This window comes from Pogona vitticeps, chromosome 1, assembly GCF_051106095.1.
Source record: "Pogona vitticeps strain Pit_001003342236 chromosome 1, PviZW2.1, whole genome shotgun sequence".
NCBI classification, from domain to species: Eukaryota; Metazoa; Chordata; class Lepidosauria; order Squamata; family Agamidae; genus Pogona; species Pogona vitticeps.
The window spans coordinates 239,239,834-239,257,506 of record NC_135783.1 but is presented as its reverse complement, the minus strand read 5'-3'; the positions used below and the strand labels follow the sequence as shown (position 1 = coordinate 239,257,506).

At 43.5% G+C, this 17,673-nt stretch overlaps 1 protein-coding gene across 1 annotated transcript in view; it reads left to right on the top strand.

Moving 5' to 3' along the window:
• Positions 1-9,559: 9,559 nt before the first annotated feature.
• The window catches only part of IGFBP2 (insulin like growth factor binding protein 2), an 85,174-nt gene continuing 77,060 nt past the window's right edge, over positions 9,560-17,673 (top strand). Inside the window, exon 1 of the mRNA XM_072985266.2 lies at positions 9,560-10,197. Within this exon, the coding sequence (XP_072841367.1) occupies positions 9,780-10,197 (418 nt within the window). The 5' untranslated portion in view covers positions 9,560-9,779. The remainder of the gene's footprint in view (positions 10,198-17,673) is intronic.

Here is a 17,673-nt window from a genome sequence, read left to right as displayed (position 1 = left end):
TGCTTCCATCACCATTCATGGGCTGAGAGACATGACTTAACATACAACCTCACCTGAACAGAGCCTGACACTATGCACAACCTCAGAAAGAATCCCAATATAATAATCAAAGAGGCAGACAAAGGCAGCATTGTGGTTGTCACGGACAAATCAAATGACATACAAGAAGCGGAGAGACAATTAAATTTTACCAGGTCCTAAGAACACGCCTAACCACTAGATATCAAAAGGAATTACAAAACCTAATGAAAAACCTCTCTGGAAACATATGTGAACAAATCCTGGCTAACACATCACAAGAACTTCAACCAGACATCTTCTAGAGGTAAAGGTAAAAGTTCCCCTTGACATTTAGTCCGTCATCGTTTTGTCATTTAGTCGTGTCCGACTCTTTGTGACCCCATGGACCAGAGCACGCCAGGCCCTCCTGTCTTCCACTGCCTCCCACTGTTGTGTCAAATTCATTCTGGTAGCTTTGATGACACTGTCCAACCATCTCATCCTGGACATTTAGTCCAGTCGTGTCTAACCCTAGGGCGTGGTGCTCATCCTGGTCTCCAAGCTGTAGAGCCAGCGTTTGTCCATAGACAGTTTCAGTGGTCACGTGGTGAGCGCGACTAGACACAGAATGCTGTTAGCTTCCCACCAAGGTGGTACCTATTTATCTACTTGCATTTGCATGCTTTTGAACTGCTAAGTTGGCAGGCGCTGGGACAAGTGACAAGGGCTCATTCCATCGTGCGGATTCGATCTTACGACTGCTGACCTTGCAGCACAGAGACATCTGCAGTTTAATCTGCAGTGCCACCACATCCCTTAGACATCTTCTACCTACTACTAAAAATACACAAAACAAGAAACCTTGGTAGACCTATTGTATTATACACATAGACCAAATCTCAAATTAGAAAACGTATATGTGTGTGTAAAAAAGAGAGAAAGAGTTATTCTCCACCACAACCCCTTTCAACACCTAAACTGAGAATTAATTCAATAGAGCTGAAAAACGTAACTTTTGTTGTGCACTCATAGTTGATTGTAATAAAGGTAGTGTCTATCTGTGGATTTTGGATTTTATTTCACTCCTGTGGATTAAGACAGCTTTACATGGGGGGGGTAGTAGAAGGATTATTAGAAGGATTAGCAGTAGTAGCTTCTCTCCTTTATCAAAATAGAATATTGGCCACTCAAGTAGCCCATCTCATAAAAATAATATTTAATAATTATGTGCCATAAGATGGCATACATAGATATACTTTCATACCTTATAGTGAGTGTGTGTGTATTTCAAATTTTTAACAGATTTGAATGACACTCTATAGAAATATTTATGCTTAATAGACACAAATAATTTTTTTCAAGGGATCGTTCATTGCCGGTATCTGTTATGGAGATTCTACTAAATTTGCATAGCGCAACAAGCTGTTTTGATAATCAAGTGTAAGTTGATTCAATGTCTTATTTCCTTGGGGAATGACCTTCTGCCCATATACATGAATTTCAGGGATTTTTCATTTTACCACCGGAGTGCAGCTTATTATAAAGTCATACCGACATGCTGTTACAAATGTCATTGAGTTGCTATTTAAATATGCAGTGCTCCCTGTATCCTGTAAAGTATAACAGAATAGAAATTCAGACAACTCCATTATTGGAGTGGGCTTTTTTTAAAAAATCACATCAGTTTAACTGAAATGTGGGTTGAGCCATTGTTTCAGGCAGTGCTGAAGTTGAAAGGAGTGGAATGCAGCTGAAAAGGAGTTGAAAGATGACAAGAAACACTTTGTTCATCTCCAAAATGTAAGAGCCTTGTGTACACCTGTCTCTGCCTAAATTGAGGATCCTACCCAACCCCCTTCAGCAGAGGATGCAGCTTTACCTTCCGCTGAAGTGAATGAGGAAGCTTGGTCCCAAAGGAACATGTGAGTCTTGGTTTTCACACACACAAGCATCAATGCTGCTATCTGAAATCTTCTTTATTTTAAGTGAACTTGTTCTCCCTTGACATGCTTTGTCTTATCATTCACGATGATTGAAAATAGCCTTTGATATAAAATGAAAAATTAGCAGTGCAATCCTATAAGGTAAAGGTAAAGGTTCCCCTTGACAATTTGTCCAGTCGTGTCTGACTCATCTCCGTTTCCAACCCACATAGCTAGCGTTTGTCTGCAGACAATCTTCCGTGGTCACGTGGCCAGCGTGACTAAACACGGAACACCATACAATCCTATACTCGGATATAAATCACATTTGAAACCGGTGAGGCTTACGTTCAATGAAGTAAGTGTACTGTACTAGGTTTGCAGCCTTAGTCAGGCATTTTTAAAAGTTTATTTGCTTTGTTTAACAGATCCTGTCCCGTTCACAAGAACCTTAATTACCATTACAAAGAACTGGGTGGGTTGGGCATTTGGCTTTGGAGCAGCCAGGTACTAGGAGTCTGATTCTTCTCCCTGCCTTCCAGGAGAGCAGCCAGCTTCTGTGGCCTTGTGGAAACACCACCAGAAGAAGGGAACAGTAAAGCCCTTTGAATATTTTGCACATAGAAAACCCCGAAAAAAATCACCCTGAGTCAAAACTGACTTGCATGTGCATTCTGTCAAGTCAGAACCAACTTGTAGCCACCCTAATAGGGTTTTCAAGGTAAGTCAGATATTTAAGGAGTGATTTCACCAGTCCCATTCTCCCAGTGAGTTTCCATGGCCCAGTGGGAATTTGAATCCTAGTCTGTCACTCTATCCACCTTTCTCCTTAAAAAAGGACCCAAGATGTCTTACATCATGAAAAACACAACATTAAAAACTAAAAAGAGTAAATTATTCAAATATTTAAAAAGAATTAAATAAACATTATATTTAAAATGTTACATAAAACCATTGCTACAACAGATTCATAAGCCACAAAAATAGAAACCATCCTGTTTCATAACCTTTCTTAGACAGCCAGTTACTAAGGAAAAGCTTGCCTGAAGATACATTTTGTAGAATTACATCAGTGTGCTGTACGATAGGCAGTTAACGCTAGTTATTTGAATGTCTGTTGGAAATGTGAGAAGGAAATTGGTACATACTTTCATATGTGGCGGGAATGCAATAAAGTACAAAGATTTTGGAAACTAAACTTTAAAGAACTAAATGACGTACGTGAAAAAGATACAGAATTTAATCCTGGGATAGCTCTGTTATCAGTATTTGAGAATGTGGAATATGATAAAATGACTAGAGAGTTGATTGCCTATTTATTAACAGCAGCCGGATTAATAATAGCTAGGAATTGGAAATAAAAGTCTGAATTTAGAATGGAAGAATGGTATAATGAAATATGGAACATTGCTATAAATGATAAGTTAGCTTGTAACTTAAATGTTAAGAAAGGAGAAATGAAAAAGAATAATTTCTATGCTAAATGGGGCAGATTTCTTGAATATGTGCTAACAAGAGGAAAAGGGAAAGCTCCAAATCAAGAATCAGTGGAGTTCTGGAGAACAGGACAATAAAGGAAGAAGAAGAATAAAGATAGAGGAAGAAGAGGATTACTGCAAGAGGTCCCGCCTATGGTGGTGGGGAACACAGTCAAATTGTATTTTGATTTATGTATTTTATGTTTATGTAGTTTAAGAAAAAAACAACAACAATGGTATAGGCAGGTTTTGATGAGGAGAGATTTTGGAAGGCAATGTGTAAGCACAGTGATTGTGAATCGCTTCTAAATCCAGCATGGCTAATAACAGCATTGACCTGTGTGGAATATTCCTGATCATTTGCCAGTTGGGTTCCAGTATGATACATCCTTAGCTACTCCCTGCCTTCACTATCAAAAAGTGACATGCATTGGGAAGGGCATGGCTCCTGTTTAGTGATGGTCACTGCTCACTGTGTTGTGCTCTGCCTCAACAGCTGCTGTCTTTCAGAGCATGAGACATTCTTTTTAAAACATCCATTACTTATTGCTCATGTCAGTATATTTAGTGGGGGGTTTTAATCAGTAGTTTATTGCTTTTATTTAAAGAACAACACATTGCCAGTGTAATTGATGTTAGTCACTTTTTAGGCTTAAAAAAAGAGTACAATATTCATGAACACACTAAAGAGAAAGTATTATCAAAAGTTACAGCGTTGCTAATGCTGCCTGAAAAGCACTCGGTAAAAGCTTTCCCCGTCATTATTTGTAATGCGTTGCTTCCAAGCTGTGCTATGTTTTAGAGTCCTGGGCCCATTTCTGAACCTGCAAAAATAGTGCAAATGTTTACCGTAATTCCTCTCCAGCTCCTCTCGTCCAGTTGCCTAGCTAGCCAATGACTGCCCAGGAATTGTGTGGCAGCAGGGCAGCTAAATGGAGGAAAAGCTCAGCCACTCTCACACCACAAGGATCAAAGCACTATTGCCACTCAAAATCAATCATCTATCCTTGGCTGTGGGATGTGAATTAAACAGCAGTCTAAAGATAGGGAACACCACTGTGATTATTATTATTATTTTCAGATTATGAAAAAGGTGTGGATAGCTCCTCACTCTGAGTATTCTTTCCCAGAGCCTGCCTCAGGCTGTTCCTCCCACAAGCAATACACTGTTCAGAACACACCAGGGACAATTGTTTCCAGTGTTTGCAAAAGCTTTGTTAAGCAAATGTTAGAAGCTAGGCTAGGGTTGCCTGGTAGACCTCTGGGTGTCTGTGAATTCCAGTCAGGGTTGTTTTTTGAGGGGGGGGGGAATAACTTGAGATGAGCATGTGCTTAGAGGCAGTCTTGTCCTTAATTCCAAATGCACTGGAGCCCAATTTCCTGATGTTATTTTGCACCTGGCTCTGGGTGTTAACATTAAGATGGCAGCGTAAAAAATAAAAATAAAACTACAACGCACAATGAAAATCCATCAAGCATGAAATCTTCGCACTCTCAGCACTCCTGATGTCTAGCTATCACCTTCCTGTTTCAAACAAGCACAGATGTTCCACCTTCTTCCATAGAAGTCTGCTGGCTGCTTTTGTTCAGCTTGTTTACCTGGAGGCTGGGTGTCGTCTAAGGAACCGCCAGGGGCTGAGATGGAATCTACATTTGTCTGTAAGGAAGAGGGCTGCAAATTTAATGGATCAATTACATATATCAATGGATCACATACCCCCAAATTTTGATCAACTAAAATGGTATCCCAGCTCATTGGGCTCTGTGTGCGAGGGAGAGCTTGGAGGAGAAAAAAAAGCAAGAGGTTTAACATGTAACCCATTTAACACAAAACACATTGTTTTATAAATGTTAATGAAATCTGCACACAATGAGTAAGAATAATAAATTAGCCATCCTCCCCCAATACATGAAGGCATATCTCTTTTAAAGTAATACCAGTTTCTCTTTGACAGATATGATCTTTTAACTAATGTGTTTGGATTGTATCTTCAGTAAGTCTACTATAAAAACAAAGCAAGTGTGCTTCATACTTCAGATAATAAGTGTGCTGCATGCTTATTCATAATAAATATTATTAATAATATATCCCCCAAATCACCTCGCCAAAACAACATTTTATTCTGCTTTTATTCATAACCAGATCATTGGTTAAAAAACAGATTACAGCCCCTACAGTTACTTGATGCAGACCACAATTTGTGAACGTCTAGTCAGGTAAAGTCCTTACAAAGTTTAGTGGCATTTCCTCCCAGGGTAAATATGTCAGGTTTTCGTCCCAAGTACATCTACCCCAGAGACAGTCCAACTGAGTTCAATTGGATTCTGGTTCTGAATCAGAATGAATAGGATTGAGCTGAAAGTCTCCAATTCTATGTGCATTTCCTAGGGACTTACACCATGCGCTCAATGTAATTATGGTGGATGAGGAGGTTTACCCCCCCCCCCCAAAATCAGTTTGTGGAAGCTTTGCTCCTAATATGAGTTTTCATTGATTGTTCAAGCTCAGCATAAACACCAAGGCCACATGGTTTAAATCTCTGTTTGCTTAGCAGCAACCAAGCCCTTCTCTTAAACAAGGTTAAGGACCATTACATTTGTTTACTGCAATCCTATTCATAAAACTACGTGCACTAAACTTTTCTTTATGGGCAGGTGTAAAGGAGGAGGAGATGATTTAATGTTACTTCTGCATTTGTAGCCTCAGTACAGAGGAAAGATAACAACTGGTCCTGTATATGATTTCTTGGGCAAAAAAACCAAAAATGTAGCAACCTAAGGAGAACTCAGTGCTAATAACACCCTGTGAAGATGATGCTTGTTTCACTGTGCAAATGAAATTTGCTGCCGTCTCATGAATTCTGCCTAAACCTCAAGTGTGCCCTTCAGGAACTTCTCCAGATTTTTTGTCATATGTGAGAAATGTTGAGGCTAGGTGAACTGAAGACAAGGACTTTTTAGTGTGAAATTTGCCCGATTCAAATGTAATTATTGTGCTCCCTCTAGCCCGCTGCCCCTCCCCAAGCACTGCCTGAGGGTCAGCATGCCACCACCACATGGGCAGCTCAGACCACTGCCACCTTCTTCCAGAGCCTTTTGAAATAGAAGGGTTGCTTAACCCTTTGTCTACTGGCTATTTCTTTCAATTCAGAATTTTTCTGGGAGAGGAATATGGGTATTCAAGGAAGATGGGTATATTTTCCAGTGCCTCTTCCCTGAGAGAATGTGGCTGCCCAATACCCAGGGTTGAATGCCAGATTATTTTCCTTGCAAATAGTATACCATGGCTTGGAGCTACAGGCCCTGCCCTTCTCCCATTGAAGAAATTATCTTTGAAATTACACAGACATCTTCCTAGGAAAGTAATAATTTCAGATTACACAGGGCATTCTAACAATAGAAGGAATTCCTAGTATATATTACTAGCAGCATTTCTCATGTAGCCGTGTCTCTGGATTAACATTGACATTTCTTCTTTATTGCCTTATTTCTATATATTGACTTCATATTTTATGGCCTCTTGCTTGTTCTGTTGATATTACTGTTTCAGTAAATGAATAAACATAATGAAAATGTAGAAAGCTAGAATCCTTTGGCCTGGGAATGAGAAACAAAAAGAAGATTGGTTCTTGTGGGTTTTTCGAGCTCTTTGGCCATGTTCTGAAGGTTGTTCTTCCTGACGTTTCGCCAGTCTCTGTGGCCGGCATCTTCAGAGGACAGGAGTCAGAGGACAGAGGACAGGAGTCAGATTGCTGCAAGTGGTCATCTAAGGCAGTGGTCCCCAACCTTGGCCCCCCAGATGTTCTTGAACTTCCAACTCCCAGAAATCCTGGCCAACAGAGGTGGTGGTGAAGGCTTCTGGGAGTTGCAGTCCAATAACATCTGGAGGCCCAAGGTTGGGGACCACAGATCTAAGGTAAACTATATGGGAGAAGAAGTGCAGGAAGGAGAACTTAACCAAGAACCTTTGAAATTGGTTTGGATGCAATAGCCCCCCTATTGCTTGCCTGAAGTGGAAAACTTCTGTGGGACTTTATAGATATAGTCTTACCACTAATTTAACAGGAAGCCCCTGTATTTAATACATGGGTTGATAGAGGTTTAATAGATCATCTGCAATTGTCTGCTGTGTTCATTATGAAAGCTATAATTAGGTGGGCAAACACTGAGCACCATGCAGGATCAATGTCTCTGAATTCTTTGCCTTCATACATTTTGATAGAATCCGTCTGCATTGAAAGTTAGTGTAGCCACGATGACACCTAACTTCTGATGAAAGGAGGAACGGGAGGAGGGCCATTTGTCTTGTGGAAGCCGCATGAACACAACACATGATTACTACAGCCTCGAGAAAGCTAGTCATCAGAGGCTACCAGCCACACAATCAAGCAGCCTTTACCAAGCTTGCCACCCCATTGTGCCACCACTATTTTGCATGCCAGAGAGCTGGGAATTTGGTAGCCCTACATAATGGTCTGGTTATCCAGCTCAGAGCTTGAGATAGTTCTCAAAATAGCAGGTGGCCAGTTGACTGAGGGATTCTTGGAGCTGCACTTTAAAAAAAAAGTTGTTAGGTTCTAATCTAGCCCCCCCCCAGGAGCTTTACTCCTTTACAGTGAATTTGTAAAGGAGTGCACATTATAGACATATTTATCCACTTTTAGTGCAGTGGTTCTTGGCTAGTTATCTGCAACAATCCCACTTGACACAGCTGTTTCAGTACCATTTTCTCTACTTGCTGTTGTTGTTATTCCTTTTTTACTTTACTTTTTTCGTTTGTTTTTTGTTTCACTGGTCCAAAGATCATGGGATCCAGTTAATGATAATATATAAACAGAGATTCTACTGGAATGTGAATTAACCCTTTGGTATTTAGGTAAGAAAGCAGCGACGGCTTTGATGGAAATGGTACCAGGAACTAAATGGCAGAAAAAGTTGATATTGTTTACTGTAGGTTTTAATTTGGGGAGGAGCCCCCTTATTGCTCGCCTGAAGTGGAAAACTTCTGTGGGACTTTACAGATGTAGCCTTACCACTAATTTAGCAGGAAGCCCATGTATTTAATACATGGGTTGACAGAGGTTTAATAGGTCATCTGCAATTTTCTGCTGTGTTAATTATGAAAGCTATAATTAGGTGGGCAAACACTGAGCACCATGCAGGGTCAATGTCTCTGAATTCTTTGCCTTCACACATTTTGAAAGAGAGGTTGGATTGTCAAGATGACACTGGCTATTCACCGATGTATCCCCTTTGATTCTCATCAACCATTCAAAGAGACAGATCTTTAGGCTGAGTCTGTAAGGTGTTTTCTTGACTATTGCAGCACCTGAAGGGGAGAGCACCTGCAGCTCCTTCAAGGAAAATAAGAATACTAACTTTAGTGGTCAATATGACCAGATAGGCAGGGTATAAATGGAATAAATAAATAAATAAATAAATAAATGAATAAATAAATAAATAAATGAATAAATAAATAAATAAATTTTACAAATATTTTTTTTGTTCATGCCTTTCTTCCACTGAGCTCTAGCCAGCAGGCACACCTGGCTTTCCTGTTTCCCACTTTGTGCTCAGGACAACCCTACCAGGTAGAACAGGCTAAAAGAATGAGGCTGTTCCAAGGTCACCCAATGAGCTTCATGGCCAGGTTTTGTGAGTCCTATTCCAACACAACTTAGCCGCTGTCTTGACACCGGGAAAGCCAATGCCTGAAGAAAGCTTCGGCTGCTGAATATTTGCAGGTCAGCCCCAGTGTGTGTGTGTGTGTAAAGGCATAAGTGGTGCAGGAAGGAGAAGACCTCTCCGCTTGGTATCCTGTTGTGCAGCTCCGCAGGCACAATGGTAATGAAGTCATCAGGAGTGACATAATTTCATTGATTAAGGGCTTCCTTTGGCAATTATGGGGTGCACGCCACTTCCTTGAATTGAATATAAATTACTGGCATTCCAAAATCACCTTTAATGAGCGACAACTCATTGGCTGAAAACCCTGGAGACTGCTTTAGATGCAACACAACCATCCCCCTCTATTTTGGGCCCTGGAAGACGCCCCACTCATTAAGCTCCCCCTGACGTGTACTTCCGACGGGGTTTCGCCCAAGGAGGGGCCGAGCTTGGTGTGAACCACCTTCACTCGTGCGCTCGCTCACTCGCTCCGTCTCGCTCGCTCGCTCGCACGCACACCCACCCACCCAGCCAGCAGAGCCGAGGCGCCGGCGGAGCGGAGACAGCGCGCTCGCCTGCCTCTAGGACCCAGCGGCGCCGGAGGGCTCTCCCCTCGCCCAGCAGCACCTGCCCGGCCGGCCGGCGCTTGTTCGCTCGCTCGCTCGCTCGCTCTGCCGGTCGGTGGCTCAGTCAGTCAAGCGGTGCCGCCAGGATGGTGCAGCTGCTGCGGGTCGTCGTCGCCGCGGGCTCTTACTTGTGGCTCGGGCTGGGCTTGTGGGCGTCGTCGTGGCCGGCGGCGGGGCTGGCGCTGCCCGAGGTGCTGTTCCGCTGCCCGCCGTGCACCGCCGAGCGCCTGTCCGCCTGCCCCCCGCTGCTCGCCCCGTCGAGCCCTCCCGACGCCGCGGTCTGCCCGGAGCTGGTGCGGGAGCCCGGCTGCGGCTGCTGCGCCGTCTGCGCCCGCCTCGAAGGGGAGCCCTGCGGGGTCTACACGCCGCGCTGCGCCCCGGGGCTCCGCTGCTACCCGCGTCCGGGCGCCGAGCTGCCCCTGCAGGCGCTGGTGCAAGGCCAAGGCACCTGCGCCCGGTGGAGCGACGCCGCCGAGTACGGCACCGCCAGCGCCGAGCACCGCGGTGAGTGCCGGGCGGAGGGGTGGGGTGGGGTGCGATGGGGGGAGTCCGGCCGGTGCCTTTGCCCGGGTGCGGAGGGCAGGATCCGGAGCGGGCGCGGGCCTGGGCGTTGAGGACTAGGAGCGCAGCGGCTAAACCCTGCGGCTCAGCCCTCTGGGCATGTGCAGAATGCTGAGGAGGTAATGGCCAGGGACCCCAGACCCTCTCCCGCCACTGGTGCTGATCCTTGGGGGGGGCTGATGTGGCCCTTCGCCTTCACAGCTTGTGGAGGCTGAGCTCTCGAAGCCCTTCAGCGACGCGTCACACTGGGGAAGAAGAGCTGCTCTGCACGTGCTCAGAGGCACGGAGAGTATCTGTGCGAACCTGCACCGTTTTGCGTTGGGGGCCTGAAGTCTGGTCGAGAGGACGCCTCCCAGGGCTTCAGCTTTAGCGAGCTGGTCGGGCATGGATGGGAGGAGGAGGCAGGAGGAAAGGCGCGGGGCGGGGGTGGCACCTGGAGAAGGACCTCGTCGGGAAGCCGGCACGGCGGCGAAGGTGGGGCTGGCCGCGAGGAGAAGCGCTGCACGTGGGAGACCGGGCAGTGCGTGCCCGGGAGAGGCGGGTGGGATCAGGGACTTGGATGGCTGGCATCGAAGAGACGGTGGCCTTGGGGGGGGGGAGAGGGGGGCAACTGGGCGACCGTGGGCTGCGAGATGAAAGAGACCGGGCAGTGTGGCCCGAGGGGCGCCCACTGGACGGGGGAGAAGGGCGGGGGCGGCGACGTGAGGAGAACGAGCAGGCCTGGGGTGGAGGGCTGCCGGCTCTTGAGGAAGAGGCTGTCGGACGAGGGTGAGGGGAAGGGACGAGAGCTGAGCGTGGAAAGAGAGGAGGAGGAACAGGAGCCGAAGACGTGAGAGAAAGGCAGCGTGGAGCAGGGCAATGGGGATGGATGGATGAATGGATGGATGAATGAATGACGGGGTCGGTGAGTGGGGAACAGAAACAATGGGGGACGGACAAAAATAGTAAGAGCAGGGGCTGGGGGGGGGAAGTTGCTTTCCTGTGGGACCAGATGCCAAGAGGGATTATGCGCGGGACAGGTCAGATCAGGAGTTTGGAGGCTGACATAAAAGCATGAGGCATCTGGCTCTGTGGAAGGGGAGTCTGGCACATCATGGCCGCAAGTGGGGTTATTGCAGACACGGTCAGACATAGTGGGGCTTCATTCTGTAGTGGCAAGGCACCTGCCTTCACTTGCTTCAAAGATGGGATAAGATGGCCTTGTATTTGGCAGTCCTCATGCTGCTGTGTGGGGCTCTGGACAGCTGCCCCAAAGCACCCTTTTGTTGGGTGGGTGGGTGTCCACCTGAGCTGATTAGGCTGAACGGCATATGCACCTTTTACCCAGCATGCGCCTGCTCTCCCTCCCTTCCCCCAGTCTAGAACTTGCCTTGTTGAACCTGGAGGTAGGAAAAGGAGATTTATTTGCATTTACTTGTACATGGGGGTGATGTGAGTAGAGCAGTTCAAGCTTTTCTGTTCAAGAAGGCAAGGGCTGGACTGAGGTGGAGCCCATGCAAGAATTGCACCAATGTGCATAGCCAACCTTGTAGTGCTCCAGACGGCAGAGCTGTATCTCGTGCAGAATGCAAACTGAACAGCATTCTGAATGAAATTCCTGTTAGATCGCAGGTGGCCTCTATACAGCTCTTGTTATTTCAGTGTTTATGTAAAAAAATCTATATAACCATCAATGAAAAGATACATGTGAAAAAAGCAACATGAAATGGTCATCATGATAAAGCTGGTTGCTCTTGCAGACTTCTAAATATGCATGTATATGTATGATAAGGGAAGGAAGAAGCAGGGAGAGCATTCACATTCTTGCCTTTTCTGGGTCGTTTAAACATAGTCTGTTTCAGAATTCTTCCAACTACATCTATGTGATAATGGGTGGCATTTCACATGTAACATTGCAGTTATATTTGCTGTGAAAAAAGTCACATCGCTCCAGCATTTCTTCAACCAAATTCATAAGGTGTGAACAGACCGTGCTTATCTTTAAATGCACAGTAGACATGTTGGGGCCAGGATTGCTCCCTTGCTGGTGTCTCAAGGATGTTTTTAGGACACATTCTACTATTGCAGTTCTAAATCATGGCTGGGCAGTACCTTTATAAGACCCTAAAACATCCCCAAAATATGGGCTTTCATCTTCATTAGGCCGGGGCCCCCAGAGCTCAAGACGAGGAGAGAAACAGACATGTCTGCCATTTGCTGCAGGGTGTACAGAATGCAACACTATATGTCTGGGTCAAACACAATTACTGGATGAAATACAAAGAAACTTTAAAAGATGCTATATAAATTCCCTTTTCTTTGTCCACCTCTATTGGCCTTTCTCACCCAGGCAGCTAAATCTGTTTGTGTCTTGAGTGTGCTGCAATTTAGTGCTTCAAGCCTTATCTAGCCAGCCCTACAGAAAGAGCCCATTGGCAATGAGTTGGCTCATTGGCAATTAAGGTGAAATTATAGCTGACTGGGAGAAGAAATGCTTGTGAGGAGAGGGCTTTTGTCCATCACACTAGAGATTGATGTGGAAGACAGTGTCCTAAAATTCTGTGTAAAACTATAAGCAGACACAGTTTTATTTTACAGACTATGTTTAGTAGCTGATGATAGCTGTAATAGGTTGTAATCTGGTGTGTTGACTTTATGATCTCTCATCAATGATGGTCTCAAGTTGTATTGCTGTGGGCTTGCTTACTTGACTACCCATCCCACAATACAATCCTAAATCTTTCTTGTTCACTCAAAAGGAAGCCTTCTGGATCTAGTAAGATTTATCCTTTTTAAATTGTATTTAGAATTGCAACTTTAAACAAACAAAAAATAAAATAAAATAAATGTATTACAGTATTTGTAGGTTTTTCAGCTCAAAAAACCTACCATAACCATCAGATCCCGGCAGTGAAAGCCTTCGAGAATACAAATGCATTACTTGTTTCTCAAATTGCATAATATTCAGAAAATCATGAGCATCAGTGAATCCAAGATGCTTGGAGGAGAGGAGATATCTGCCAAGCATAAACTCAGAATTAAATAATTTTTGTGCTCTAATGGTACACACATAAAGTTCACTGTTAGTTGCTTCATTTGATTTTTTAAAAATCCTTTTGTAGCACATTCCCCTTAGCACATTTTAAAAAGCACCTTTCTACATCTTCCCTGTGTATTACTCAATATTGTGGCAGGAACTAAGTGAAATACTGAGTGTAACAATGGTGTTGCAAAATGTGGAATTGTGAGTGACATTTGAAACCAGGGATGCCTAGTGGAAGGAAGCAGAAGGTGCTCAGAAAACTTGCAACAGAGGAGAGAGCTCAGTCAGGTTTAGATTGTAGTGATATACAGGAAACAATTTGCTTAAATGAAGAGGAAATTTTCAGTTGGAAGAAAATTAGTGATCTCTGCCTGTTGTTATTCCTTCAATAACACATTACAGCAGCATGCCTGAAAAAATATATCGGATGAAAAGTTTTCCATTATAAGCAGAGTGAAATGGAGGAATTAGTCTTGAGAATGTGGAGAGTAGTAAAAAAGTTAATGAGCATTCTTGGAGCCTGATATAAAATAAGTTTAAATTTAACATATTTTAACAAGAACAGTTCCCATCTGCCAAGGCAACAGGTGCTTATTTATTATTCTATGTGTAAAGACCATGAATTGTACTTATTTGCATAGGGCAGGTGGGGAGGGGAGCAGGAAGACTCATTTTCTTGGTTAGACATTGGAATGTAAAACTTGTATGCAATTCCTAAATTAAGGGATTGGCAAGTTTATTTGGTCACTGGGGAGAGTCAGGAAGGTTGCCCAAGTGAAACAAGGAATAAGACTGAGAATTCTCCTGCTTCGGGCTTCAGCATTGTTTAATCTTCCACCGAGGTCTGTGCTGCCAATCCAGAAAGGGCTGTAGGCAAAGAGAAATACAAATAATCCACAGCAAGAAATGGATGCTGTTGCTGATTGCAAAAGAAAAAGAAAAAAAAAGGCTGTGGGTATTCTGGGGAATGTTGGAACAAAAATCTCAAGTCTGTGGAAATCAACCTGATGGGCCAAGGATAGCTGGACCATTTGGGATCCTGTTTGGTAAAGCTCAGTGTTCACATATTTCCATAAAGTTATTCAGTACAGATTTAAATGAACTGTAGTGGTATATTTATCCTATTTGAGTAGACTTCCTTTCTCACATCTATTTAAAAAACCCCAAATGTCCAGTTATTACATTTGTTCATGCCTGCAACCAGACATCACTGCCACCTAATCTCAATATATACTCCCACATTTTTTTACATAGTGGGTTCATGGGTTTTTCATTTTAAAGTCTTGAGTGATAAACATCCCTTTGGTAAAAGACCACAGACCTCAAAGCATCATCATCATCATCATTAAATTTTCTGTAAATAAATCTGGCAGAGTTGGAATTGGCAGTACAGTAGTTGCCTTTTCTGTAGTTGTCCTTTCTAAAGATTACTGAATAACTTATTACATTATCAGTCGTTATAGAGACATATCCATTTCTGGAAGTGACCGGCCAGGATGCATGGAGCTGCATCTGGTTGCTAGAAGAAAATGTAAACATAGCGGCTACGTTGGTCCTCCTCAGGAGAGTATTGTTCACTGAGAAGCTATGGGAGTCCTTTACTGGGGATTAGTAGAGCATGGACAGAGTTCCTACTCCAGTCCTCTGAAGATGCCGGCCACAGAGACTGGCAAAACGTCAGGAATAACAACCTTCAGAACACAGCCAAAGAACCCAAAAAAACCATAGCAATCATCAGAACGAGAATACATTTACCACATGACACCTGCAATAATTACAAAATTCTCCTCAGGGTTTGAGTATTTGTGTGTGCAGTGGGGTTAAAGATGATTGTGTTCACCCCCATTATGCACTAACTTTTTTGGTTTCTTCAATCTACAACACAGAACAAACATTAAAGTCATGTGGCATGTTTAAGGCTAACAGATTTTTTTTCATGTGAGTTTTCATGGATTAATAATCTCTCTTCTTTATCACTGGTTGCCTGGAAAAAATTCTGCTTCCACTCGAAGAGGCTTTTCCATTGGACTGAACCTCAGTGAGGATTCCATTTCTTCTCATCCACCATGCATAGCTATCAGTTTGGCTGTAAATGGCTTTTTTAAAAAAAAAACTAGTGTGATTTCTTATCTTATTTTGCTGGTGTAAAGATTGAGATACTGTTTCATGTTTTTCTCCTCCAAGCCTACAGAGGAGGACCGTGCTTTGCTCAAAGGCAATTGGGGGGTGGTTGGATGGGGGATGGAGGGGCTTTTGTCTGCAGAGTGAGTTGAGTTGGCAGAGTAACACCTGTGCCACTTCTGTATCTTGTGGAATTTCCCCTTTGTTTGCACTCTAGCTTTATGAACTTTGGGCAGCACATCTGGCCCAATTATAGGCTTCTTTGCTTTTTAGTCTTGGTTTTATGCCACCGCTCCTCAATGAAGGGTTCCGGAAGACTTGGAAGCTTGGTTTACTTTTAACTCCAAATAAAGTTATTGTCCAACCTTGAAATTGGTCTCCACTTTTTCATACACAGAGTCTACCATATTTATGCCCTAGTTTTAAACATATGTTACATCGTTGGAGGGACAGGGACAGAGTAAAATGGGATGGAGGATGAGGATGACAATGAGGATGATGGTACTGCATGGCATACATTGTGTCAATGCACAAGGACCAGGTTGTAGAAGAACAGCAGTGACAGTCTAACAAATTCTCCAATAGTGCCCCTCCTTATCTAGGAGAAAACTCCACAGAACTAAGAGGCTTACCCTAAGCGTGCTTAGGGTAGGGCTGCCTCAGTAACCTTTGTGACCATCACACTGTGACAGGTGACTTGCAGTCATCAGCCAGCTTCCTTGATGCTTTGGATGAGTTAAAAAAAATAAAGCGGCAGCAGCTTTAGGTATGATAGTCGATCAAATAAGATAGTAAAGTCAGACTGAAAGGTGACTCACAGGAGACAGAGACTGCCACCAGACAGGAAAATTAAGCGAAATAATTTTGGATAATGAAAATGGGAACTTGTAATCACTAGAAGAGCTTCTCAGGATCTTGAATGTTTTAGCTCTGACCTTAGATCTGAAATTGTTAAGTTTGATTGTACATGACAATCTCCTTGGAGTTCTCCTCCCATGAAAAACTTTCCTATTTGTGCTGTCTTTAGCCTCACCTTATTAACTCAATTTATAGCTCAATGTTCACCTGCCACAACCGTAGTATGCTTTATGTATCTGATGAAATGATCTGCTGCCCATAAAATCTCATGCTGCAGTAAATCAGCTACATATATATACTACGGTTGTGGCAGATGAACAATGAGCTATAAATTGAGTGTGTGTATACAGTATATGGAGGTATTTGCCATTCCATACCTTCAGTAAAACTTTCCAAACTTAAAATTGTGCTGGTAATCTCGGCAGTGTGTTACTGCTGACTCAGCTCTGGAACTGTTGCTGAAATTGCCCCATCTCGGACTACTCTGCATTTTTCAAGGTGCAGTAGCGCTGGTTTAATTAGACTGAGTAATGACAAATTTAAAAGGGGGAGATAGGGACAAAGCAAAGGACAAACTGTTGTGGCCTTTTGTGGCAGGTTTGTTTCAATGTGAACCTTTGTGGATCAGATTCTCTTTCCACTCACACTGAAACAAACCTGCTAGTGTTTAAGGTGCCACAACATTTTGGCCTTTGCTTTATTCTCCCCCCCCCCCCTTTAATGTGGCCAACATGCTGAGACAAGCTAATACAGCAGCCTCTTTGGAATCTTGTAATGATTGGTAGAACTAGCAAACATTCCAAGGGGACACAGCAGATGTTAGAGTTACTACTCTGGTGATTTAGAACTATTAGCGCAACTCATAAATGTCAAACAAACAACTAACTGAGAGGAATAGAAGCTCCTAACCCATGCACCTGGCTTTCTGTATGGGTGGCATTTGTTTGCAGACCACAGGAAAAGTATTCGGAATGCTTCAGATCTGATTGTTCTAAGTCTATTTTGCCCTTAGTTTAGCAGATGTTCGGGTCCCTCATTTCACACCTGTCTTTCCCCCTCCTTTTTCCCTTCTCATTTTCAGGTTGGTGCTAATTGAACCTCTTTTTTTGCTAAAGTATTGGCACATGTAGTTGGAATCTCTGATTCTAAGAAGCCGGGAGCAATTTACTTTCTCCACAACCAGGATTTGAATTTCAATAATTAATGTGTTAGTGGAGGAAGATTGATGATCTTTTCAAATGGCATATATAATATTCATCAATGGCACACATGCCATTTCAAAATATGGATTATCTCTTTTCCACCAGTGCCATGCTGTATACAGAGAGATGGACACGAACCAAACTACGGACCTCCAAAACCCATAAACCGGGTTGGTTCCTGGTTCCATTTGTAGTGAAGTTTGGGAATTAAATTTT